The 27973-nt window shown below is 44.4% G+C and overlaps 1 protein-coding gene across 7 annotated transcripts in view; it reads right to left on the minus strand.

The window, feature by feature from the left end:
* The window catches only part of Cacna1e (calcium voltage-gated channel subunit alpha1 E), a 470658-nt gene that overhangs the window by 70356 nt on the left and 372329 nt on the right, over positions 1–27973 (minus strand). For 6 of the 7 annotated variants that reach the window (XM_075988280.1, XM_075988276.1, XM_075988278.1 and 3 more), the window contains exons 10-20: positions 19067–19182; positions 14668–14721; positions 13929–14018; positions 12455–12664; positions 11292–11404; positions 9180–9292; positions 8737–8868; positions 8219–8291; positions 7075–7192; positions 5011–5078; positions 3540–3637 (exon numbers count right to left, since the gene is read on the minus strand). In XM_075988280.1, the coding sequence (XP_075844395.1) occupies positions 3540–3637; positions 5011–5078; positions 7075–7192; positions 8219–8291; positions 8737–8868; positions 9180–9292; positions 11292–11404; positions 12455–12664; positions 13929–14018; positions 14668–14721; positions 19067–19182 (1185 nt within the window). The remainder of the gene's footprint in view (positions 1–3539; positions 3638–5010; positions 5079–7074; positions 7193–8218; positions 8292–8736; positions 8869–9179; positions 9293–11291; positions 11405–12454; positions 12665–13928; positions 14019–14667; positions 14722–19066; positions 19183–27973) is intronic. The other variant, XM_075988277.1, reaches the window with a different exon arrangement.

The raw sequence follows: 27973 nt of genomic DNA on the forward strand, positions 1-27973 counted from the left end.
AAGGCCAAGGCCATGGCTATACTCCAGAGGCCAAAGAATGCAAGTGGTGCCCTTCAAGGTTTACTCTGTTTTGCTGGGTAAAACACAGAATTGACCTTAGGCTGGTTGCATGAAATATCACTTCTACATACACATTGCATCCTTTCAGATTCAAGTTTGAGGAGCGGTCAAAGTGATGGGATGGATGGAAGCTGCAAAAGTAGAAATGAGTGTGTCAGCACAGGGAGATGGCTGGGGTAGAACAGCTCATCTGAGAATTCCCAGAGTGAGCCTGCTCTAGCCCTAGAACTGGAGGACCCTGGTGCATCACAATGCGGCCTGCTGGGTATGGGAAGCAGGGAAATGATTTGCCTGTTCTGAGAAGACTCATCAGTGCAGAGCATGCCAGGCAAATGAACTCTGCCCTATCTCATGCACTTGGAGGGGAGCCTCAGACAAGGGCAGGACTGAGGAAGCAGAGGCAGCCAATCTAAGCATCTATGGGGATACATGGAGGAAGCACAAATGAACTTATATGTACACAAGTACTCTTTGGTGTAGACGTCATTGCAGAGATGCTGTGAGCTCCTCAACAAAACACATATCCCTCAGCATCGGCAGCCTGTGCCAAAGCAGGGCACAGGAGAGGTGGGAAGCATGGGTAGCATATAGAAATAGATGCACACACTCTAGACAGGCAACAAGCACACCCACCGCGAAAAGCGTATCATGTCATCTACGTGAAAATTCTCAAGTATTCAAATACCAACCTTCTAAGCGCATGTGTAAGTAAGTATATGGGAGGATTCTCTCTCTCTCTCTCTCTCTTCCCCCCCCCCGTCTATCTGTCCCTCTCTCTCACACAGTTTTACTTCGTTTCTCTCACACACGTACTTTCTGTCTCTAGTAGGCGTTCAGTTTCTCACATACATGCATACACTCTTACCCACGTATACACATACTTATGCACACACACACTGCAAGCAAGAGAAACTAATCTTTGTCACATAGTCAGGCATACACTTGACACTTGACTCCACCTGTCTACTCATGTAGTAATATTCCAGGTTGCTGTCATGCTCCAAAACCACATGGAGAAGCAGCCACTAACTCTAACTCGTGTGCACGTGATCTGTGTATACGTCACAATAGCCGTGTAAAGCAGAAAGAGCAGGAGTCCTCCTTCCCATCCCAAACGTGGGCCAACAGAGGCAAACCCTGAGGTCCTCAGTGGTTCTCTTTAAGGCTACAGAGCATGTTAGTGACAATTAGGGCTACCACTGGGACACTTGGGTTTGTGCCGACGCTCTTTCCATGGCTATCCATGGCAGCCACAACTCTGCTTGCCGGAAATCAGTTGCTGAGAGGCACACCCGAGCAAGGCACGCATCCCCCGAGATCCCTCCGAGCAGCAGTCCACACGACATGGCATATGGACGGCAACCAAGGCCCTGCGGTCATCCTACTGTGGATGTCTGCAGCACCTACTCCACCTTCATTCTGCACCGATGCTCACTGCTCAATTCCCACAGCCCCGCGCCTACCCACATCTCATTCATTCCCCTCTGCTATAAATAGTTTCTACTCTGGGCCAATCATCATTCCCAATCACATCCCTCCAAAGCCTCCTCTCCCCCAAGCTTCCTCGTCTCAGTAAATAGAACCACCCACTCCTGGCGGCAGCAAGTCCTACCCATATGCAGCTCTGGATACCTGTGTGTGTGTGTGTGTGATTTTAGCCAAAATTTATGAGTTCAGAGGAGCAGGGTAGAAATTACTCAGAACTAGAGAATAGTCTGAAGAGGAAGGAGTTGTTTGGTATTCCCCAACCAATTTTTAAGGACTTCTATTTTTCTCAGAGTTGCAGAAAAGGGACTTAGAAGGTGAGCCTTCTCAGCTTTGGGAAGCAAATGCAAGCCAACAGTAGAGAAAGGAGACCCCACATAGAATGGTGAGCGTCACAATGGATGAGGTAGAAACTGCTCAGAAGATCCTCCCTCCCATTAAGACTTGGCCACCAAGAACTCTTCCCTCTCTGGCTTTAAGTACTGGTTGACAGGGACCAGTAGGCTCAGGATATATTTTACTTCTCAGTGGGTTCCCACTTTTCCCACGGATATGACAGGACCTCTCACACAGGTCTCCTGCATGCCTTGATTATCGTCAGGAATTCTGTGGTTCTTTTCTACTGGCTTCCTTTACCGTGCAGAGGCCTGGCCTGTGCAGGACTGTACTGAGTCCCCCAGTTCTCCCATGGAGGACAGATCCTGGCTGGACCCTGGGAGAGTGATCCTACCTCCCCTCCATATCACCTTCCCATTCAGTCTCAAGTCTCTTCCATCTGGACACTGTTTCTACCAAGCTACTAGAAAAGCCACTAAATTAGCGTCTGTTTTGCCAAATCCAGTAATCTCTTCTCTGTCCCCATTGGGAGTGCTCCAATAGCATGCAGTACCCCTGCTCCCTCCCGTGTATGCTTCTAGGACACCGTGCTCCTCTGTTACTTGGCCCCCTAGCTACACTCCCTTGCCTCTTTCCCAGCTTCTCCTCTGCCAGAGAAGCGCATGCTCAGGCTCTGTCCTCAGCTCCACTCTTCCCCTGTCCCCACTCTTCCTGGGTCATCTCACCCACACTGATGGCTTAAATACCATCTAAATGCAAATGACTTCCCCCAAATCTTTATTTTAATCCCAACTTCTCTTCTATGCTCCAGACACGTGTAACCAATAGCCTATTCACACACTTGGATGCCTTAGAAACATCTTACATTCAATGTGGCCAAAATGAACTCTGGATTTCCGTTATCTCTGTGAAGTACCAACAAACCTTCCCACCTTCCATGCAGCTGTCTAGGTCCCCAAACTATAAAACTGGTGAAAATTTTTTATTTCTTCTCTTTCTGTCTTTTTTTTAAATTCTTATTCCTACTGCATTTAACATTTAATCCATGAATGTATCCCACTGGCTCACATTCTAAAATCTAGACTGAGTAGAACTGTCATCTCCTCCGTGGCTACTTTCCTTGTCTAACTCATCAACACCCACTTTACGCTAACAGCAGCTGCAGCTCACTGCTTCTATGCTGGGTCCTCATAACCCATTTTCTACGGAACAGAGTGATGCTTTAAAGTGGAAACCACACGATGCTACATCCTTCCATGTTAAGTATCCCCGTGATTTCCACTTGAATACATGCTAAATCCTTCACCTGGAGGTTAGGACCTCTGTACTGGCTGGTGCCAAGTTCACTGCTCTCAGTATCGTCTGTCCCCCTGGGTCTCTATAAGCCACACTGGACCTTGCTGGGGGACAGTTCCTTCAGCACACCATACAATTGCCTTCTGTATGTTTAGGTTTCTATTTACACAGAGAGTGCTTCTTAGATTTATCTAAGTGGTGCCCCCCCCCATATTCTGATTACCTGCCCTATAACAGTGTACTATGTACTATGGACAGTTCACCAATACAGGGGGTGCCTTCCTGCGGCTAATCATTACAGGCATTGAAGACTTAGATTTAGCCCCAGAAGCCCAGGGTCAGCGTTTGGATGGCCTACTCACTCAATAGAAGGCATGTTGGGTGCAGACATCGGGCTAACCTCCTTGGCCTTCTGCAGTGCATGTTTCTGGTTGAAGGCTTCTTCCTCCTCCTGTTCGTCCTAGACACAAAGCAGAGAGAGTTTGTCTAGGATTGACATAAAGAGAATAGCTTCCTTCAACCCTTCCCAGGAGCCCCAAAGCCCAAGCAAGATGAGGTAAGCAAAAAAAAAAAAGGTGTTAAACCCTGTCATGGAGGTTCCCTGCATGGCATATGGGTTTCTAGGCAGAGATCAAAGTTCTTCACCTATATTTTTTTAGGTGTTTTACAAAGAGAGATGGAAACTGTGTGTGTGTATGTGTGTGTGTGTGTGTGTGTGTGTGTGTGTGTGATGTGATGTGTGCAATTTCCCATTGAAGGGAGAAGAAGGCATTGCATTCCCCTGGAACTGGAGTTACAAGTAAGCAGTTGTGAGCCACCCCATATGGTGCTTACAGCTAAAGCTGGGCCCTCTGGAACACTTTTTACTGCTGAGCATCTCTGCAGCATCACCTCAGCTATATTCTTGCTTGAAGCCATGACAACAAGGAAGTAAGTCCAGCTAGTTGATAGAAGTATTCTAATATGCACATCTCCCTAGCCTGCGATGGTTTCCACATACAGTATTCCATTTGAATTTTGCTGTAATATGGTGGGGCAGGTAGGCAGGTATGTCTTTTCCATCTTATATCTGCGAAAGCTGGTATTAATGGAGGTCAGTACGTCCATCAAAGCTAAACCAGCCACTAATGGAAAGATGTAGTTTTCGAAACTGGTTTTTCAAATACTAAAGCTCATATTTTCCTTTCTGTATTATAGAAATGAGGGTTTTAAGAGATGTGAGAAGAGTAGGCAACATATCATAGATGCAGGGGGGAAAGTTCAGAAAGCCTCAAGATGTTGTGTACCTTCCTAAAACCAAATTTACATTGTGCAGCAAGGATTTTTACCCATTTTGTAGATCACCCCACTAATTAATACTGTCTCCTCCCAGGGAGTGGAGAATTTCATGAAAGAAAGGGATACCTCTTTGAGACTGACAGTATCTGATTTCATAGAAACTTTCCTAGAATGACCATGGCCGACGGATTACCCCGGTAGCCTTAGTGCAGGAGCTGCGATGCCCCTGAACACTCTTACATCCAAGTCCTTGAGGATTTGGTCACATAGTTGAGGTCACACTGACACAGATCATAGTAACAGAGGCAGAGCTTAAAAATCTAGAGTTCTACTATTTTCCTTGGTTTTGCATTCTGTAATTCTGAGAATGACCCAGGTGAGTGCTTACAGAGATATGCTGATATTTTCTATATGCCACAAGAGACCCATGCTGAACCAAAGCTCAGTAAACTCAGTGAAAGTAAGCCAGGCTTCCCACATGGAAGTGTGACTCTCCAACCATCTAAAAGATGGTTAGACATTCCAGAAGATGACTCTCTTGAATGTAGTGCTTACCTTGGTCAATTCCTGGGCATTGGCCAGATTGTCCACAGCGATGGCCAAGAATACGTTCAGCAGTGTGTCTATGGGTATGGGTTAAGGGTGGGCAGGCAAGCAAAGGAAAATGCTTTAGCAAGTCTGAGAGGGTCTCTCCAGAACTTTTCTGCCTGAACACTGGAAATAGTGACTTAAAATAGCAGTGGCAGGGACCAGGCGGGACAGAAACTTTCTTCTACAGGACATTATGTCTTCCCTCTTTCCACATATCGCCTCTTTCCACAGAACAAAAGCCTGAATCAAACCACCTGGAAGGACGAGTATGGTGGGGAAACCCTCAGACAGCTGTGGCCCTGATGACTAGCATAGGAAATAAAAGGATCACTGAGCCATGGGCAGGGGGGAGCTGTCAGTACTCATCTCGACTCTCCCTCCTGGAAGGCCGGAATCTCACTTAGACCAAAACCAAAGAAAAGGAGACCAGCAGCTTTCTATAAAGGGTGCTGACTGACTTCTCTTATTCTTCTTTTTAGGCTCCCAGAGAGCTCCCAGGATTCATGTGACAAATGTCACAGCACGGACACAATTCATTCTGAAGTCCACTTCCATTACATATGCTAACTCCTAAGGTCCCGATTTTCTGTGTTTGAGACCCGTATGTTGTGGAACATGAAGCTAATTTAATAAACCATAAAAGGATGGATCTGGCTCCTTAGAGTAACAGGACAATCAAGAGGCTGCCATTGTGACAAACTGGCCTTCCATTCCTGTGACTTATCAGGGAGCTTCTTCCTGTGCATTCCTCACATCGAGTTTATAGTCTGTTCCGACCACTGGAAGTCTTCAGGACAAAAGCCTTTCTTCTTTGTGAGGCTATAGGCAGCTGCCTCAGAATGTTCCCACTGAGCTCTATAATCCAATTCAAGGTGAGTTTCATTCCCCCAGGTACCTCATAGTTATACAAATATTCACGGCTTAGAAGATGCATTTAATGATTATTTCATTCAATGCCTACAATTAGTAAAGGAGATATCATTATCTTCCTTTGAAATGTAGAAACAAAATCTCCAAAAGAACAAGGGACTTTTCTGAAGACCACACATGTAGCTAACAAAGAGTGTCCCGGGGACTCAAACCCCAATCTTCCTGCTCTAGATTTTTCCACCAGTCTTGTTCCCGTTGCTGTGATCCAACACCCCAACTAAAGTGGGGTTTATTTTACCTCCCAATGCCAGGTTCCAGGTCATCATAGCAGAGAAGCGAGAACAGCAGTAGCTTGACATAAGCTTTAACTCGTCCCTCTCTGCACTTGACTACGTGTGGTGATTAGCAGCTCTGAGTCTCAGGTGAGTGCGCTGCCTGCCTCATGATGATGGACCACATGATGCTGAGCTGTGAGCTAAAGTAAACCTTCTCCCCCTCTAAGTTGCTTTTTGCCGGGGTATTTATTTTTCCCTCAGCAATAGATAGAGCATGAGGTATAAGATTTGAAGATATAGAATTTCATGGTTAGTCTTCCTTAAAAGGTTTATATTGACTTGATGAGATCTAGTATTTTCTTTTGTCTTAGGAGGTAAGGAATAGATGAACCACCACTTACATAACAAAAATGTTTCACCATACAACACCAATATAATAACTACTAATACTTAATGGTATTAGCGCTCATTTTGGTACTTATATTTATTTTGAAATTGTATGACATGGTAGACTCTGCTGTTTATAAATATGTAACTATTTCACTAGTATTATGATCTGCCCACTGTTGCAGTCTACAGTGATCTCAGGCCTCACATATTTTACAGAACTCATAGTATTTCCAACCATTCAGCATATCATCATTACATGGTATTATTTGTATACTGTAGATTTAGGCAATTACATCTTTTTAATGCTTGTATTCTTCCCAGAATTAGCATACAAATTCCTGAAGATGGAAATCTTGTTTCCTTTAGTATGAGCGAGCATTGCCTATCACCTCTCACCTTGCCTACTCCAGGTCTCCTACCACCACCCCATCATCTCCTCAAAGGCTGGTACAGGGAAGTAATAACACTACAGAAGAACACCGTAGCAGGATACAGTTTCCAAACAAGGTGAGCACAATGAAGTAGATGGCAGACCACATGCCCGAGCTGACCCCACCCTGGGAGCGGATGCCGTTGTACATCACCTCATTCCAGTCTTCCCCCGTCAGGATCTATGTAGAGCAAACAACAAGCAGGTTAAGACTCTGGCTTGGCAGAAAAGATGGGGTCAGTGTGAAGGGCAAGATACAAGGGATGGATCTTTTCCATCTATCCCTTCGCTTGACTTCCTGCTAAGGTAGAGAAAAAGCCATTTCTATAAATACTAATTTTTAGGGGGTGGTGATTTGAGACAGGGGTTCACTATAGCTTTGAGCTTGTCCTAAAACTAGCTCTTGTAAACCACACTGGCCTCGAATTCACAGAGAACCATCTGCCTCTGCCTCCTAAGTGCTGGGATTAAAGGCGTGTGCCACCACCACCCAGCAAATAATCATATTTTTATAAGGAAGAGAATTACAGACATTCAGCATAAAAAGAGAAGAAGGAGAAATACTCCTGCTCATCATATTTCAGAGTCCTTCCCATGCCTAGGTTGACCAGTCTGTGGGAATTACATGGACCTGGTGGTCTGATCACTACCTGACTGTTCCCACGGCTAACAACACATTGTTCCCAAGACAGCAGCACCATTGGAAAAGCCTCAGTGGTTCTAGGTGGGAAGCTGGGTTCTTTCAGCCTCAGAGACTGCCTAAGCAGTATTTTTCTTCAGCTGTAAGAGTCTAAGATATTACTGATGTTGAGTTTTCCTTATGACTTAATTTTTTTTTCTCTTAATTGTCCCTACTGTTTTGAGATGGCAGGGGAAAGATATCCCGTTACTTCAATAAACTGAATACAGGTCAGAAAATAGTCCAGATTTTATACTAATCTCCAATGTGATGCCTGAATGTCTCAAATCTGAGGTCTTGCAGATTCACAGGTGTGGGAAGAAGAACAACTAATGACTGTCATAGGACCCTTTTGTTGGTGGTAACAGAGGCATAGGAGCTTAAGGAATTATTGTAATGATTCCTCAAACAGGAGGGATACTGCTCTCTTCTCAAAACAGGAGCCCTAACACTCAAGACACTGCCTTCATTACTGTGTAACCTATGGGTCCCCACATTGCTCTTCTGAGCTGTCAGTTGTCCTCATACCTGGAACACTGTCATGATAGCTGCAGGGAAGGTGTCAAAATTAGCTGAAGGAGTCCCATCATTAAAGTTAAACCTGAAAAGGAAATTCAGGGAGAATAAAGACATCATTTACCAAGTTTCCCAGTCCCAAGATTAAAGTTTTCATCACTTCTTTTCTCCTGATCTTCCCCACCCACGGCTCTCCATCCCATGTGCTCTATGAAGATGGTAACCCCATTTCTGAAAAAAAATGATGAGGTTTCAAAGGTACAAGTCGTAAGACAGAGTTTGGGCTGGTTGGCAGTTATGAGGCTCCATCCTGATCATTTCATGGAGAGCTTCCAAAGGTTAGGTCCTCCAACAGAAACCCTTTTCAGTATATGTAATAACAGCAGAGACATTTGCTTCTCATATGCATCCACAGACTATTCAGACCAAGAGCAAACAGGACGCTGACACACCAAATCAATCACCTTGGTACTTGCAGGCCTAAGACTACTCAGAGCTTCCTTTGGATGGAAAGCCCCCCTGGCCCTTACCTGCCTCCAAAGAGCTGCATTCCTAGGAGAGCGAAGACAACGATGAAGAGGAAGAGGAGGAAGAGCAAGCTGATGATAGACTTCATGGAGCTCATCAAGGAGACAACCAGATTCCTGAGGGATGCCCAATACCTGGGGAATCCAGACAAGGTTACAGCTGTTGACACAGTACCAAGTCATCCCCAAGGCTAGCTTGCCATCAGCCTACAAGTCTGTGATAAACTGTCTTCAAGTATCAGGAAGATGCAGTGGTAGCAGCGTGATCCTCCCCTAGGAAATGTGTCATTCAATGTCTTGTCACTGACAGTTTTCTAGTTTGGTCTTTAGAGAAGGGAGAGCTGAAGGATGTATGAGATGGAGCAAAAAGGGGGAAGCAAGGAAGAGAAGTGAATAAGAGTTCCATTCTCAAAGGTGGTGGGAGGAGTCCAGATGTTATCACTTACTTGGTTATTTTAAATATCCTTAGGAGTCGGAGAGCTCGTAAGACACTGATTCCAAAAGATGTACCAGGTCTGAATATTGCCCAGACCACCTCAAAGATGCTGCCCACTGTAACCTATCAGATAAACACAGCCATAGTGAGAAGGAGAGAGAAGACAGGAGCATCTTGGTACTTAGTCCATTATTATCAACTCTCATTGGGCTCTGGGGAAATTGAGAATCTCTCTCCCCAGACAGTCCTAACTCTAATCAAACTATATACCTGAGAAGCTACCAAAGAAAAACCATACTGTGGCACCCACACCCCACTGTTGCCCCTCTCCTTCCTAACTTTAAACCTGCTCATTGGGCATTGGTTTACTGACTTGACCTTCATGAAATTACAATACATAGTCACCGCTTTTGCACAAATTTGATAGCAATGGATGTTCCTGCTTCATATCACCTTATAAACACAGGAAAAGGAGAGGTACTCACATCATAGGAACCAGTTTGAGTTAGTCAAGGCTGTGTTCCTATCAAAATACCAGAAAGGGTCCACATTCTCTCATCATTCTAGATTGCAACTCGGCCGACAACATTTCTGTGCTATTGTGTTAAATACCTTTCAATGTAAATCCCCAATGTAATAATGCCTGTGCTGACATAGGGTATGATTGCTATAGGAAGTCATAATTGCAATTACCATTTCAAGATTTTTGTTGCTTGTGGGAATTGGAATAGAATCCAGGGCCTTCTTTGCACATGCTAGGCTAATGGTCTATCAACACCACAGCCTAAACTTCTGCTTTTCTGAAATTAGTTTTATTATTGTAAGTTATGTGTAGGTGTAGGTATGCATGTGAGTGCAGGTGACCCAGAGGCTAGAATCATAGGCTCCCCCTGGAGCTGGAGCTCTAAGTGATTGTGAGTTGTCTGACATGTGGTACACACCTAACTGGAGGTCCTTGTTAGGACAGTAAGCACACTTAACCGCTAAGCCATCCCTCACCTTCCCAACTTTTGCTTTGTGAAACAGGGGTTCACTATATAGCCCAGGTCACCTTGTAATTTCTCACATAGCTTAGGTCGGCCTCACACTTGTTAGTCTTTGACTTCAGCATCCCGAGTATTGGGGCATGCCACTATGGCTAGCTTTGAGTTACTTTGTGATTATACACTATGGAATGTTGGCTGTGTTGTAGACATTGTCCTGGAAATACACCTTCAAAGCAATGCTGAAGAGTGTGTCTATGAAAAGAGCAAGGTTAAAACAGTCTCTCACCAGCTATCATGCCTGGGAGTTGCCTGTACTCAGAACTGTATGTTCTTGGTGAAAATCTAGATTGGCAAGTGCTCAGAACTGTTCATCACCTGACTGGAGCTTTGGCAGAAAAGGGAATGGGTTTGGCAGAAAGAGAGGTGGCTCAGAAACCTAAGGTCCTGCTTCCCTGTCCCAATGTAAATCAGGTATGTGAACCAAGCATTGCGGTGTCTATCACCTTATGCATAGAGGGCAGGCTAATCCCTAACACTTCATACCTTGAACAGGACTCCTGTAAGCAGTTCAGGAAATAAATGTGCATGAATGTACCTTGAACACTACTAACAAGACACACACCTAAATGTTATACAGAAGGCAAGCAGCTAGACGGAATGTTCTGCAAGGAGTCATGCTAATACAAGGGTGTGTGAGTTCACATGAGGACATACCTAGACATTTATGTTCATTTTCGAAAATAAACAAATGTATAACCTCTTCCTTCTAACGCCACCTCTAGAATTAAGTCCTTTGTCCTGCTCTCCCAGACTTCACCCAAGATAATAAGTGGTTCAAAATTCTGGCTATGTGTAGCTTTGTAAAATCTCATTGAGCTATATAGTTAAATGTACACTTTAGGATATGTGTTACACATCAATAGAAACATTACAACTCAAAGAGGGTTTTAAAAAACCAAACAAATCTTTGGCCGGCAAGGATCCATTCACTTCTGAACTCCCTTTATCTCATCATACACATGCTCCTTTTACGATTTTGACTTCAGTGGATCGTGCCGAGTGACAGGCCAAGCTGCTTATCTAAAACCGGGGCCTATCAACATGAAACAAGGACATGCAGGCTTCCGAGGACTTACCCCAAAATCGAAGCAGTTGAATGAGGAATGAAAATAAAGGCGTGGCCCCATGCCATACATCTTCAGGGACATCTCCAACAGAAAAAGTCCCAGAAACAAAAATTCTGCATAGTCTGAAAATAGTAAAAACAGAATCATTTGTCCCAGAGATGGTGTGAGCTCTTCTGCCCGTCACCTGACACACACCCCTTGTAGAGAAGCCCCAGATCTCAGTATGTAAGGAGATAGCATCAGGCAAAGCCTATTTTCTGAGCATTCTGCTCTGGGATGAGTCCCAGCCCAACCAATGGTTGCCGTTTAGCAATATGAGAAAGGTTACCATTAGCCTTCTAGTAGAGGGTGGCCCTCAGAGAAGAAAGGTCTGTGCTGTGACCTGACTGAAGAGGCTAGGTACCCTCATCTATATATCACAGTCTCCCGGCCATCACTGACACCCAGAGGCAATCATGTCTACACATTTACGTTCCTTTTTTTGATCCATTTGATGTGTCCATTGTTCTCAGGACTTTCTCCCCAGCTCTCAGTAATTCAAATTCTTTATACCACTGAATCCCCATAAGAAACTTCTAGGACCCAAGGTACAACACTGCTGTGAGATGCCTTTCTGTATACTGTGAATATATTTTATTACCATTGGTTAATAAAGAAGTCAATTTGGCCACTAATCAGACAGAATAGAGCCAGGTGGGAAACCCAAGGAGAGATACAGGGAGTAGAAAGATGGAGTCAGAGAGATGCCAGCAGCCATCTGGGAAGAAAGATGTGAGGTAACAAGCCATGGGCTCATGGTAAAATATAAACTAATAGAAATGGGCTAATTCCATTGTAAGAGCTAGTTAATAATAAGCCTGAGTAAATAGGCCAAATAGTTTGTAATTAATATCAAGCTTCTGAGTGGTTATTTTAAAAGAACCTCGGGATTGGGCGGTACAGGAGAAAAAAACCAAAGCTCTGTTTATACAACACTCATGTGTTAACTCATCAGCAGTATTTACCCCTGCAGATAATAAAGGCCAGGAGCAGTTGTTTGATAATCCATTCCCACCTTGCTACAGCTTTGGCTTCCTTCAGTGTATACAGTCAGCATGCCTTAGGTCCTTTCAATCATTTTTACATAAAACCAAACCCCTCACTTGAGGGGATAGCAATTGCTATTCACTTACAGAGGAGGTGAGTGAGCCACTGGGGTTGGTTGTGATGAACAATGGCCACACAGGCAGTATTGAGAGCCACAACACTCAAGACGATCCAGTAAAACACTTGGGATTTGACCATGTGCCGGATAGAGATACGCAGAAGCCGTTCCTTGTGCCGGAAATAGGAGGCCCCGTCTACCTTTGTGCTCTTGATACTGGCTCTGGCAAGAGGCGTGCCTAAGGAAGGGAAATGAAGAGGAATAAGACTACAAAATATCCCAGGCCTACCTTCAATGATCAGATGGCATCCACAGGGAAAGTTGGACAGCTTGAGTACCAGGACAAGGTGACCGGCAAATTGCAGACCTGGGCAACCCCTATGTTATGGGCTAAGTAATCTCCACAGGGAGGGACCCTGCTTTTCCTCTCCAGGCACTCTCAAGTCCTAGGAAACTGAAAGATTCCCAAGCAGGACACCAGGCAGACACCCAGCATCTCGAGTCCTAATAGGATCGGGAATGTATCTGTAAGAGACTGGGCTTCTCTCTTCCCTTTCCCTTTCAATATGCTTCAGACACCGGAATCCTCCTGCTGCTTTGTCATATTTCTGCCACGGGCAACATAAAGCAGCATGGGCTTTGTAAGTCTCTTCTGCTTTTTTAGGATGGAGTGAGAGATCCTGCCCTTTTTCTGGGGAGGAAGAAACCTGTCAAGAGCCAGAATCTGTAAGAGAACCTAGGATTGAACTGTAGTCATATCAGTGGATTGTGAAAAGGAATTAGTTTAAGTTTCACAAGATGGAAGTAGAATGGTGCTACTCTGTTAAGCAAATGGCTTCAAGTTCTCCCGTGTGGGTCACTAGAAGAAATAGGTCCTGAGGATCCTTGAAAAATATGGGTTGAGTATCCCTTATCCAAAATAGATGGACGAGACACAGTTCAGATTTCAGATTATATGATAAAGTATCTTGGAAGAGGGATCCATGTCTACAGATAAAATCCATTTATGCTTCAGATATCTCTTATATGCTTAGGCTGAAGGTAGCTTTATACAGTATTTTAAATAATTTTGTGAGAGAAACCAGTTTCACAGTGTGGAACTTTCCACTTGTGGTGCCACAGCATTGTTAAAAAAACATTGTCTAATTCTAGCACAGCTCAGATTTGGGGTTTTTAGATTAGGGATACTCAACCTGTATCCCAACGTGGGTTCTCACTGTCACACCCAGGAGAGAAAGGATACATCTGCAAATGAGATCCACCTGTCACACTTGAAGAACCCTAGGCCCCAAGTTTCATGTACACAGCATCCCCTGGTCCTTTCGTCTTTTCTGCAAACCATTGGCATCTAGGTTAGATTCCCATGCCTTCCCTTAATTACATCCCTACATTCGGGATCCTTTGGGTTCTTTTTGCTCCTTGTGGGTTCTTCTCAAAAGACAGGATCTTCATTTTCATGGGAGCTCCAGAGAAGTAAAAGAAGATCTAACTGGATCACTCACCCACAGAAGAGATATCAACGCAGTGCTCATCGCTGGAGTCTCGGGTCATGGCCTCCGTCCGGCTCCTTTTGATGGTTGCCCTTCGAAGCACTACGCCAGGGAAGGGGAAGGCCAGTGAGAGGCCATAAGTACACCCAGATCATCCTGGACAAAACTTTGAGGGCTGTGGGCTGAGAGGCCTTGTGCAAGGGCCCTGTGACACAGGTGTTGGCCTTTAATACCGGAACCAGGGCGAGAGGAGTCTGAAGTCTACAGAATGGCGGGCAATGCTGGGCTTGCCAGCACCCGCGGATGCTCATAGGTTTTGAATCCTGGTTGGAGTTTATCTAAGTCTAAATGCAGTAGGTAAACAGACACTCTGTATCTATGTGTTCTGGCTCTTCATAAGCAATGGCACTTCCTGGTACTGAAACTGGACCCAAGATGATCCCCATATATTTTAAAAGAAGATCCCTTCATAGACCATGAGTTGTATAATGGTCTTTTCATTGAACTCTATCAATCACATGCCCTGGAACAATGCAACACTTGGGCTTCATTTCCATCACTTTAAAAGGCATTTAAATCTGTGACTCAATTCTCATCGTTTTAAAGCATGAGGGATTTTATTATGGAGAGACTTGTGTTTCAAATCCCAGTGCGGCCCCCCTCTTCTTTCTTTCTCCTCTTTGATGGAGAGAGAGTGCCACCGCCTAAGAGGGCTAACGCCAACGAAGCACAGCTCAGCGCGCCTCCTTACCTTCCAAGGCTGATGTTCCAGCGTTTTTATTTTCTTCAGCAAGCATGACTTCCTCTGTATGGGAACAAATGGTTTAGTAAATTATCTGTAAATGCCAAATTATTGTACAAAATGAAAACCCCTCAGGGACAGTTCTGACTTAAGGCAACACGGCGAGAATAAAAACAGTTCAGAGCTCATTGTGGGCACCAGCATGGAGAGAAATGGGGCCTCACCAGGAAGACAGGCTGCTCAGAACAAGGAGGAGGCTCTGTGGTGAGGGGCTCATGAGGGGCGCTGACGAAGTGCATGCTACTGCAACAGATGCCCAGTGGGGGAGGAGAGAGAGGTATTGTTAAAACCCCCTAAGTTTGTGAGGGAAAACGTTCTATTTCTGGTTTTTTCTACCCTGGTTTCTTTCTTTGCTAACCCCTGAGAAAGTACTTCCTTCTTCCTCTCTTCCAGGCCACACCATCTGTCTCCCCATTTAGGAAGTGAGGCCATGTTTTGATTTTTACATGTTCACTACTCTGAGGCAGAGCCCAAGGGTCCCTGGAGCAAAGGCAGGGTTTAAGGTGTGCCTTCTTTGTGTCCCCACCAACTCAGCCCTCTTGGTTGAGCAGTGCTTGAGCTAAGGAAGTGTGGGGCAGTCTGAATCGGCCCCTGTGGTATAATAAGAAAATTATAGGTACACACACACATTTTTATCTCTGGTTCCTGCCACAGAGCTGTCTTTTGTATGCTAATGAGATGAGTCAGAGCAGGAAAGGGCCCTGGATAACCTGGATAATTTAGGGATAGGAGCTGGTAGCCAAAAAAAAAAAAAAAAAAACCCTCAATGACATGATCAGATAGGTAAAACTCTTATACTCAACAATTTCTACCTTTGAGGAAGAGAAGAGAGCCTGGAGTCACAGTGCTATTACCAATGACCAATAATTTAACCCCACACATCCATGTAAGGAAATCTCTACACACTTCCCAGACAATGGAGAGTTTCTGGGTCAGTGAACACTTCTGTGAGCTTGTGGGCTGCTGAGCCTCATCCTATACATTATCCTGTGCATCCATAGCCTATACCGTTTATACGCTGCATCCTTTTTTTTTCTTATAGTATAATTTTTTCTTTTTTTTTTCTTGAATTTTTTTCTATTTTTTTATTTTATTTTTTTTAAATTTATTTATAGTAAGCAGTAAGGAGCTTTTTCTTGATGTCCAGAAGTTATTCTTTAAAAAAAATAATAATCACTGAATTGATAAGAGGAAGGGATTATAAGAATTTCCAAATGTATATTTGGACAGGGCCATCTGAGATCCCACTTCCTGGTTTCTAAAGTTGAACCTGTAGGGTGTGTGCTACTTTCAGGTGATGTTTAGTGTCAGAACCAATTCTTGAATGCACAGCGGGTGCCAGCGAATTAGGACCCATTGGTTCCAGAACATGCACTCCTTTGTTGGTATGTGAAAAGATACCACATGGTTCCTGGAACCGCTTCTCCCAGGCTCCCTCTCTTCAGAAGCAGTCCTGTACTTCAGTGAGCTGTCACCAACTGATAAATATTATTTCTACTAAGACTTATGAGTAAACCTCACCAGAAACCTCTTCAAAAGGTACAAATAAAGCACAGCCTCTCTGTCCTGTGTCTGATGAGTTCCAAGGTGTCCCTCTAAGAGTGATAGGGTTAAGTTTTGAGCTCAACCCTACTATAGCCCATAGACACTTTGACAACCATTTCCAAAGAACCAGACCTTACTAAGCAATGCTTTAATTGAAGCACTTATAACAAGTAGACAAGCACTTGTAGGCAGGTAGAAAAGGGTAAAGCTATTAGTGTAATTCTAACCTGCATATAAAATTGAGAGCATATAGAATATGTTTCCCAGGGAACATTTTGAGGTCTGGGCACTACCATGCAGGATAGCCATTACAGCACATCCTGAATGTTTATCAAGTACAGCCTCTGGTGAAATTCCACATTAGCAGATAAAGTGACACAGATGGGGTGCTCCTTCATACAGATATACATGGTTTTTGAGACACTTCAGAGCACATTTGTAGGGTACCACTATAAAATCAAGTCCTTGATAAACTATCTCATAGCAAACTTAATTACCTTACCCGGAAGTCACTTTTGCTATGCACAGTGCCTGGCTTTGAAATGGTCAGATCTGAGAGCTCCCTGGGCAGATGGAAGACGTGGAGGGCTGCTGAGGACTTCTGAGAAACACTTCAAGGGCTCTGGATGTGCTCAAACCACCCTGCCCCCACCAATGCCTTTTGCCAAGTCCGCTTTCTAACTTGAGTCTTTCCAGGGAAATGTAACCCATATGTCTCTGATTCACTCTCGCTCCACTTGCAAAGGGAAGGGCCAGGAAGCACAATTTGACTTTTGAGTGCGTCTTTTTTTTTTTTCTTAGATGGGGGAAGAGAACTGGCTACTGGGAGAAAGGGAACATCGGGATTTTTCGAGGATTAGAAAAGCGCACTGCAAAAGAGCAGCATTCCATGGCACCCGACCCTGGGTGGGGTCATGATCGGGTCCGGGAAAAGTCATTCCTGGGTTTGCTGCCAGCTCACTCAGCAGTTTGTCAGATGGCTCCACCGCTGAGGATGCCAAGGACAGTTGGAAACTTCAAGCTGGCTGTCTGGCCTGGAGGCAGTTCAGCTTGCCTTCCCATGGGCAGGCAGACTTACTTACTTACCATTCTGGGAAAAGGGAGGAGAGATTTATGTTTCCCTCACCCCTACTCAATAGGCTTGGGGGAGAAGGGGATGCAGTGGACACACAATTGACAGCATAGCTCCGCCTCCAGGGATGACAGGAAACGTGGATGTCTAAATCAGGGAGTATATGGTCTGGGTGTTAATCCTATATATCCCTTCTCAGCCCTCATAGACAATAAAAAAATGACTCCTGAGCTTAAAGAGGGCTTTGGGATGTTGGTGGTCACACTAAGTGTAACTGCATCATTGCAAGTTCCTATGGAAGAATGGGGCTCCTAGAATTAGCATCAAATTATGGTTCTTATTGTCCCATTGTGACTTCACACTTATTGTTGGCTTTCTATTAGGAACAGAAAAGATGCTGACTGTCATGTGCAAGATTTTCTTTAATTATTAAATAAAAATCACTCTTTGCTCTGGAGGAAAAATGAAGACATATAACACCGATTCAATCCAGTCTTTAAAATAATAACAAAAGCAAACGCTTCCTTTTTATTGTTAGGTACTAGGTGATGGATGTCTCTCATAAGCACCTGAGCCACCTCAACTCTGGTGACTCTGCACCAATGCCATCATGGTGGGTCTAGACCCATTCCTATAGCTGGGCCCTAATGATTTCCATGTGTGAGCAGTGAAGATGGCTCAGGTACCGGGCGGCTGAAACACCTGCCCTCAACTCCTATCTCCTGCCTGAACAGCTGCAGGGATCTGCACCCTCATCTCTTCCATACCTCTGGCCCTGTCCTCTGTGGTCTAACTCCAGTGCTGCAAACATAATTTCCCTTTAAGATTCCATGTCACGGCACCTCTGCTCACTGGGAAAAGTCCTGTGGCCCAGCAGGTTGCACACGGAACTGCTGTGACTGCCTTCACACTGTCTCTCGCCACTCCTGCCCTGTTCTCTTCCCCTCTGTAGCAGAGCAGCAGCGGCCAATCCCTTAGGGAGGACTTGGAGTTATGAGTCTCCTCCCCCAGCTCTTCCCAAGGCCAACTGCTCATCTTCTCCAAGTCTCTACACAGACGAGTTCACGCTGAACCCTTTTGTGGGAAACTGGAGCACAAACCTCCAACACAGCTCTGCTTGATCTGCTTCCCCCCTGTACTCATCACCTTCTTGTGAGTTGGTAGTTATTTTGTTTATCGCTTGCTTCCCAACTGCAGAAGGATGAGTTCCAGGAGACATGAGCTTTGGAGGCATGGTAGGCTATCTGGCTCAACTCTGTACTCTGAGTTCTGGCACTAAGTAGGCACTCAATCTTTATTTGCTGAATCCACGGATTATCAGTCCTAAGGTGGGGCAAAGCATCAAACATCACCAGACCAACTTGTTCTCCTTTACTGAGTTCAGCTTGATAACACTTTCTGTGGAAGGTATTTAGTTGAAAAGAGAGAAGAGGGTCAGACTCTAGAAGATCTCCAAACAGAAGGGGAGCCTAAACCCTCACATGGCTCTCAGCAATTCTCTCTGCTCTAGTTTAGGTTGCCCACTGCATGGGAGTCTTAGATGTACTGGGCAGGGCTAGTCAGCTATGCATGGGCAGTTACCCACCAGTGGCCTAATGCCAGGCCTTAGCTGCTCTGTCTCTCCAGGCATGGTAGCCATTCAACTTTCTCTCCCCTTATGCAGGCCTTACCTGCTTTGTCTATCCAGGCACGGTAGCCATTCAACTTTCTCTCCCCTTATGCAGGCCTTACCTGCTTTGTCTATCCAGGCACGGTAGCCATTCAGCTCTCTCTCAATCTGTTGCTGGCGCCGCAGCTTCATGAATGCTCTCCGGTTCTCCACCCTCTCTCTTTCTTTGGCAAATTCCCTGTGGACAACAAGAACAGTCCCCTGAGTTTGCACAATGCCGTGATGAAGAGAAAGAGGGAAGCAAGAGTGAGTATTTGAGAGCTTCTAGTTACCCTATTTCTACTTTCTTTTTACTCAAGCTGCAAGATGATCTCCCTCTAGTGTTCTACAGAAGGGAGCTGCATTCCACCTCAGGCAGAGGCCTCCACATCCTTTACCCTGCTTGCTCTATGCTGAAAAGAGTTTAACTATTTGGCGATCTGCTTCAGAATGGTTCGTGTCTTTAGCCACAATGGCATCCTTGACCCTCTCAAAGGCACTTCTCTCCTTCATGCTTTTGGTAAGTGACTAAAGTATATTTGCCAATGAGTGTATGCCAGCCCAGGCCCACTAGCTCATCTAATCCCCACAAGGTGCTAATACAATACTGTTAACATTCCCATCTGTAGAGGAGACAATTTGGTGTGGGAAGTCCTTCTATGTTTTGCTTTTATTGGTTAATAAATGAAGCTGTTTTGGCCAGTGGCTTAGCAGAATAGGCCAAGGCAGAAGTTCCAAGCAGATAGAGGAAGAGAGAGTAGGTAGAATGAGCGAGAAGCCATATAGCCCCTCTGGAGGCAGATGCTGGGGATGGAACTTTACCCAGTAAACCACAGCCGTGTGGTGATACATGGATTAATGGAGATGGGTTAGTTTAGGATATAACAGCTAGCTAAAAATATGCTTATGCTATTGGCCAAACAGTATTACAAATAATACAGTTTCTGTGTGGTTGCTTCAGTTCTGGGTGGCCGGGAATGAATGAAAAACCTCCATCTAAAGCAATTAAGGCTTAAGTATCAAAATAACTTGCAAGGATGCAAAGTCAAACCATGTTGCCATGGTGTCCAGTATATCGTGGTGTTAATAGGGAATGACACTGAAGGCCAATAACACTTATAACATGAAGTACTAAAGGGCTGCTGATGGCTGGTGTCCATTTTATTTAGTGGACAACTTATTTAATAAATAAGAAAGGAAGAAACAATGAGACAGAACCTGGCTCTCAGAAAGAGACAGTGGGAAGGTGAGTAAGGCAGAGGGCAGTAAGAGTGAGGAAAGCTGAAGAGAAAGAAGGTCAAGAGTAAGGAAGAGCCGGTGACAGGGAGAGGAACAAAGCATGTTTTAAAAAGGCTAAATCTTAGAGCTTGGGAGAGAGCTTAGTTGGTAAAGTTCTTGGTGCACAAGCATGAGGCCCCATAGCTTGAACCCTAGGACCCATGTCAAAAAATCCAGGCCTGGTGACATGCATTTGTAACCTCAGGAAGAGGGGAATGGAGAAATCTAGCTGTCGTCAGGAAGATCCTTAGGCCTCACTGGCTAACTAGCCTAGTTCAACGTCAGGTCCGGTTTCAAGCAATTAATGTAGATGGCTCCTGAGTACTAATGCCCAAGGTTTATCTCTGATTTCCATGTGCATGCACACACACAGACACAAAGTCTTAAGCTCCATAAAGAGGAGGGTGAAGATAAGAAAGAGGCAGAAGAAAAGGAAGGAAAGAGCAGTAGGTGGATAGTACTCAGAGTTCCTTGGTAGAGAAAATCCAATGGGTTATCAGATGGGAAAGAACCAGTCACCTGCTATTGGGCTTCTCCAGAAACGACCTGTACCAATGCCTCCTAACTATCATGCTCCCAGGCCAACCACCCCTTGCTACTGTAGTGGCATAGGAGCACAGTTGGAAGCTAACCATATCCAGGCAGAAAGGTAGAACAGTGGCTGTTTGAGTCCTGCCTGCTGATCCCTAAAGTCGGTGGAAGAAGAAAGGAGTAAGGGACTGAGGGAAATAACACAGTTGCAGCAGAGGGGATGGGACGATGGTGTAACAGGATACAGACAGATGCCTGCTCACGCTTTGCTTGGACTTTCTGTATACAACCCAATAGCAATGGTTGCTGTCAAGTTGAAGATATGGGGACAAGGCATATGCATGGTTGAAGATACAATGAGTCACTAAAGGTACTATAAAGGGAGAAGTAAAAGTAAAGAGTGACCCAAGGTAGGGAGGGTCTAGGTAGTGGAACTCAAGCCCGGGGATGCTTCCTGTAGTCTTCTTTTCTGGATTTCAACAGTTAAGAAGTAATAGTGGCCTGGGTAATTCATAGCCTCGCTACTCACCAACATTCTTACCTGTGGTTCTTTGATTCATCCCTCCTGACTTATTAGTGCCATTGTTCTATTGGTTATACTATCAAAATAGTACTTGAACCCACCTTCCCTTCCTTCCTCACTGCCTTAACCCTGGACCCCATCTTCTCTGCCTGGACCATTGAAATGGTACCTACTTTGTTTCTTAACTATGCGTCTTCCTTCATTTCATATATTTTGTGCTATTACTCATCTTTTTAAAGGATCATTGTCATCTTAAACTTCCAAACCCCAAGTAAGAACCATGATAAATAACATTTATCTTTTTCTTCATCAAGTCCCTTCCTACATGTTGCTCACTCAATCTCTACAGCTATTCTGAAAAGGCAATAAAATAGGAATTTTCATTTCCAATGTAAAAGTTAAGTCATTTGATCTATTCTAAGACATGGAGCTGATATAAGCACCCAAGCCTAGTTGCTCAAAGAGCTCAAGTCTTTCCATGGTCCACCACTTAGCTGGCTATAGCCAACCCGTGTCTCTTCCCATTTCATATTTTCATATATACTTATGTCTTGAATTTCCAACAAGCTCAGGGCACTGGGCTAGGAAAAGTTTACCCCGAGGGAGTATTTTGAATAAGATCATGACAAAGAAGAATCTCAGTAGGGTCCGACCAAAGGGACAGGAAAATCCTTGAGTATGTAGGGCAAGCAGTACAAGTGTTTCTATTATCTGACTCAGAAAATTGAATCTGAAGGGTATCAAGTAGCTCTCTGAAATAGCAAGAGTCCAAGGCCAGAGAACTACAGGAAGAAACCGTAACTCTAAATCCCACCTTCTTTCTATTCCATGTTGAACTCACTTACTATAGCCCAGGCTGGCTTCAAACTCACTAATATAGCCAAGGCTGGCCTTAAATTCCCGATCCACCTTCTTTAATCTAAGGAGAGTTCTGGTTTATAGTAGCAGAAGGGTGGCCAGTTCTTTGGAAGTCTCCTGACACACGCCTGGGTTTAGGAGATGCCCATAGATAATCAGTTCTATCCAGTGTTTCTGTACCCATGGTGTCACAGAGCTCTAATGTGCTCTGTTTAGTCTCTAGAATTCCACACCAGAATAAAATACATAAGCATGGGATGCAGCAGAATCACCACCAGGTCTGTTCTCAGAGCAAAGGATTCTGGGAGCATTTGCTACTAGTGGACAGGGAGGGGACTTCTCAGTTTCCTCATCAGTCAGAACTGACATTAGAAGGAACCACAAGGGGCCGGGAATAGTGTTTACCTGCAAGCATGAGGACCTGAATCCAAACTTCAGAGCCCACCACAAACAGAGCCAGATGTGATGGCTCGTACTTGTAATCCCAGTCAAAAGGAAGATCCTTGGGCTGGCCAGTCAGTCTAGTCCAGTGGTTCTCAATGGGGGGTGGTGGTCATGACCCTTTGGGGGTTGAGCAACCCTTTCATAGTGGTTGCATATCAGATATTTGCATCATGATTCATAACAATAGCAAAATTACAGTTATGACTTAAGCAACCAAAGTAATTTTATGATTGGGGACCACTCCAATATGAGGAATTGGCTTAAAATGTAACAGCATTAGGAAAGTTGGGAAATACTGATGTAGGCTAACTGTTGAGGCCTTGGCCAAAGAGAAACTGTCTCAAAAAAACAAACGGCAGAAGTCAAATGGCTCCTGAGGAATGAAAACATTCCTTTGTCCTCTACACACACACACACACACACACACACACACACACACACACACACACACAGACACACACACACAGTGTTTCCAAGCAGAAGCTGTAACAAGTGTGCTCTAGGAACAGTGATCTGTAAAAAGACAGTATTGTCACAAAAACCTGAATTAGGCTTCCATGTTGAAATTTTCCTTTTCCTACCCTTGTGATTCATAATGTTGGACAGACCCTCTTCCCACTCAGTCCCCAGGAAGGATCATATGCAGGTTCCCTTAGGACACAGACAGCCTGGAAGAAGGTGAACTTGGATTTGGCTGACCCTCCATTCTGCTCTCTGTGTGTGTATGCTAAGTTCATATTCTCAAATTTCACTTATGGGACTGAAGAAGCCCAATTTTGCTTCATGTGGTAAAGAACTCCTCCTTCCTTGTTATTGGATTTATGTTTGTTTTCTAGTACTTTCCATGTGAGCCATATATTGTTAAAAACCAACTCTAATATACAGTCAATTCTAGATTTTCCCAATAAGATAAAGTAGAAGTATTGCATGGATAATCTCAGACAAGGAAGGATGCCCTAACATGCATCACACATGCCTGAAGGGGTAGAAAGAAAACAGAGTTCATTTGCAAATCATTCTTATATGAATATGAAAGCTGATTTCTACTTTGTGAATTTGTTGAGCTATAAGGATCTATTGTCATAGGTAATTCACAATGTAGCTGATTTCTGTATTAATAAAGTGACTAGTGCTAGTCCATCAGGAGATGATAGAACGGGCTTTGGCCAACCACAAATCTAGGATTTATCATAATGTTTGCTGAGTCTTAGGGACTTGAATTGGGGGCCATTAACTTGCTTTAATCCATGCTATGCCACCTCGGCATCTCAGAATACCTGGAAGGTGGTCGCTTCACTCGTCTACTGACAAAATGTTCTGGAAAGCCTGCTGTAAAACTCTCTGGGGGAAGATACTGGCTCTTGGCTTATCCCCTAGCTCCAGAGCGCTGCTCCTGATTCAGTGCATACAGGGAGCTTTGTTTACTGGCGCAGAGGCTCTTGCTGCTGTCATGGCAACCCGAAAGGAAGACAAAGCCTGCCAGGATGGACTGGCCTGTATGACTCAAAGATCTGTTTACCCACACTTCTGTACACACTTGCATGCCTCATCACACACACATTGGCACAGACAGACAAGCTCACACCAGCACCCTGAGGCATATGCAGATAGACTTTGCGCAGCACACAAATGACACGTGATCACATTCCCGTTAATCTTCAGAGTCCATGATTTCAGCAGGTTTGGTTACCCACAAGGGAACCTTGCCAATATTCTTCTATGATCCTTGTCTTAGGAAGGAGGGATTTAGGTTAGACACCAAGAAAAACATCTTCAACCTTAACATTCTGAAACAAAGACAGCAGTCAGGGGAGTCAGGCTGGCTACTGAGGGTGGGCCTTGCTTTAACCGCAGCTGTGTTGGAAAGCAGACGGGGTAAGACTTTTCACCATTATGTTTTCAGTCTATGAAGTCTGGGAACCTTTCTTCCACTTTCCAGAGAAGCAAACATAGCCCCAGAGAAGGCAAACACTTTCCTGAAGGTCACACAGTTCAGTAACATTATAGTTATTTATGTCTTAGCCCTTGACTCATTCCAAGAAGGATTTAAGGAGACTTATCTTGTCAATAAAAGATGGCTAAAACAGAACCTGGCCTTCAAAATCCCATCTAGTGTTGACTCTCATAAGCAGGGTTAGTGTGCAGGTGCAAATGTTCAGACATATTGTGTCATCCATACTCAAAACCAGGCACTTTGGGAGGCTCCTCCTAGGAGCAGGAATTCTTCTCCAAATTGGTGAGGGCAAGTGATTGGCATTACATGACATGATGTACTCAGCCTCCGCCCCTCTGTGCTATATCCACGACAATGAATGAATGACCACAGGTCTCTCAGATCAGGATATCAAGCAATCAAGACTTGAGAAAGAAATGTAGCCTAGCCTAATTTTCCTCTTCAGATAAACTAAAGCAGAGAGAATAGCACTGGCTTGTCAGCCCAAGGTCTGCAACAAGTGGAGGCTGACCTATAGGAACTTACAGAATAACACAGGTCTGGCCATTCACATAAAGGGGATAATGAATGAGTGGAACTATGTTTCCTGCTTTGCTTTTCAATCTAAAATCTGATATAATCTGTAGTGTTGAAGTATAACTACAAAAGACTCTAATGTTGGACAGACATGGGCTTGGATCCCAGCTCTACTTTGATTAAAGCCCTTTAAACCTGGTTCTCAGTTTGTAAACTCAGAATAAATATCACACCCATCTTAAATGGTCATTATGAGGACTGAAAAACAGGTGAGGGGCCCAAAGTCTGGCATCTAACATACTCCATGTAAGTATTAAGGACATTTCTGAAAATATTTCATAATAGAAATAAGTTATTACCAAGGCTTTCCTCTGTGTCTATCCATCCTATCTCCAAAACACAATTTACAAGTGCCTGCCACATGCTAGGCATTGTTTTAGAATATGGTTGCGATGGTTGATCATCATTGTCAATGTGACCAGATTTAGAATAGCCTAGAAGATAGCCTAGCACACCGCCAAGTATGTCTGTGAGAGTGTTTCTATAGAGAATTAATGGAGGGACAAAGATCCACCTTGAAAGTGGGTGGCACTCTTCCATGGACTTGGGGTACAGTTAGATTAAAAGGAGAAAATAAAATCCCATCATCAGCCTTTCTCTGCCTTCTGGCCTGAAGGAAGATTATGAATTGAGACGCTCTGCTATATTTTCTTCACCATGATGGACTGGATCATCTAAAAACATGAGCCAGAATAACCCCCAAACCCCTTAATTGGTCTCTATCAAGTATTTTTGTCACAGTGAAGCAGAAATAACTTAAATACGATGTTAGTCAACATCAAGGATAAATGAAATATATTTGTTCCCATACTGTTTGCATCACCATGCAAGGCAAAGGCAGAAAAGGAGGTGAGGAGAGCATATAGCATAGAGTACACTGACAAGTGCTCAAAGGGAAATAAAGCAGAAAAAATGTACAGTAAGTACGAAGGGCAAGGACAGAGTTTTTGGTTGAGTAAGCAGTGAAGGCCTCAATGAGAATACATCAGAAGTGGCATGAGGTATACAAAGTAGGGAGTTGTGTGGATATATCTGGGGAGGAATACTCCAAGGAGATAGGGGACATCCAGGACAAGGCCTTGGAGCACAGGAATATGAGGGGGGTGCACTGGATGAAAGAAATGAGGCCATATGGACAGAGGATACTTGTAATAGGAGGCTGCTCGTTTGTTTCCAGGCCACCCAGACCCAAATAATCACACAGAAACTATATTAATTACAATACTGTTAGGCCAATGACTCTGGTGTGTTTCCTAACTAGCTCTTATATCTTAAATTAACCCTATTCTATCAGTCTGTGTACTGCCATGAGGCTGTGGCCTACCGATAAGTTTCCTAAGGTTCCGGTGTATCCTTCTCCTTCAGCAGCTACATGGGCATCTCCCTGACTCTGCCTACTCTCTCTAAATATCCCTTCCAGCCTGGCTATATTCTGCCCTGCCATAGGCCAAAGCAGCTTTATTCATTAACCAATAAAAGCAACACATATACAGAAGGACCTCCCATATCAGGAACTGAGTAAGTGGAAGCTGACTAAGATGAGGCCAGACTGTGTGTGAGGACATATGTAGAGGGAGGCTCTCTGAAGGTTTGACTTTCCACAGTTCAGCTAGGAAACTATCACTAGGGATGGAGCAGAATAATTACAAGACTGATTGAAGTTTGCAAAAAAAAAAATGTCTCTGGCTGCCTTGTTGAGAAGAAACTGAAGGGGACATAGAAAATCAGCAAAGCCTTCTAGAACATATCCAGATGACCTTGGCCGTGGGCAGAGTGGGACTGCTAAAAAATTGTGAAGTTCTGATTATAATCTGAAGGTAGAGCTTAGAGGACACACTGACCTCTCCAACATGGAGCATAAGAAAGAGATGAATCAAAGACAACCTCAAGGGTTTTAGTAGCCAAGAAGAAAGGAGTGAAATGACCCAAAGTAAAACAGGCACTGGGCAAAGCAGGCTTCGGAGTAGAGGAAGACCAGGAGTTCATCTCTGCACAGAACTCAGCTGGATTTCATCACACATTTATATTAAAGGCCAGCAGGGCCAATAGCATCAAAGCTGCTGTGTTATCTACAGGAGATGTGGCCAGTGCTGCAAAGATCCTCCCTGGGGATTGGACAGAGTCAGGATGGCTTCTCCACCAACTTTCCTCGTCCCCTGCTGGCACATGCTAGAAAGATGCTAATGATTTTCAGCCAAACAAAAATCAGGAAATTATTGTTGCTACTGCTGCAAATAAAATTGAAAAAAACAAAACAAAACAAACCTGGCAAGTATTCTTGAAAGCTGTACTCTTTGTTCCACAAATGTCTCTGTTCCCTTCCACTAGCTGGATGAACCTGGAATAACACATACTGTGTGCAACCGCAAGTGGCAGTTCTCACGTGGTTGTCCTTAAAACCTTCTAAGGCAGACCACGGCACAGCACTTGCCTAGCAAACACGCATGAGGTCCTGGGTTTAGTCCCAGGCTTTGCAAAGACTAAAAGACAACAAAAATCTTGCAAGAAGGGACTGTAAAAGCCCTTGGGGCGCTGGAAGGGTTAGGAACCAGTGAAAGACAGAGCTACAAAGCGGAATTCAGCTCTCTCCCTCTGTTTAATAACCCACCAGCCTGTGCCACCTCAGTTTGGCACACAGATACTATCAAGGCATGAACTCCAAGGCACACACATCGCTTCCTCTCTCTCTGCGCGCATATAATAGTGTATGTTTCAGTCACAATATTTCACTGGGTTCAAAACCCTGTGGTGCAGGAAGAATAAGTCATGGTGAAGTAGGAGCGTTTCGTATTCTTCTTTCTCCCCCACCCACACCCCCCACGGCAC

This window comes from Microtus pennsylvanicus, chromosome 10 (assembly GCF_037038515.1).
Source record: "Microtus pennsylvanicus isolate mMicPen1 chromosome 10, mMicPen1.hap1, whole genome shotgun sequence".
Lineage (NCBI taxonomy): Eukaryota > Metazoa > Chordata > Mammalia > Rodentia > Cricetidae > Microtus > Microtus pennsylvanicus.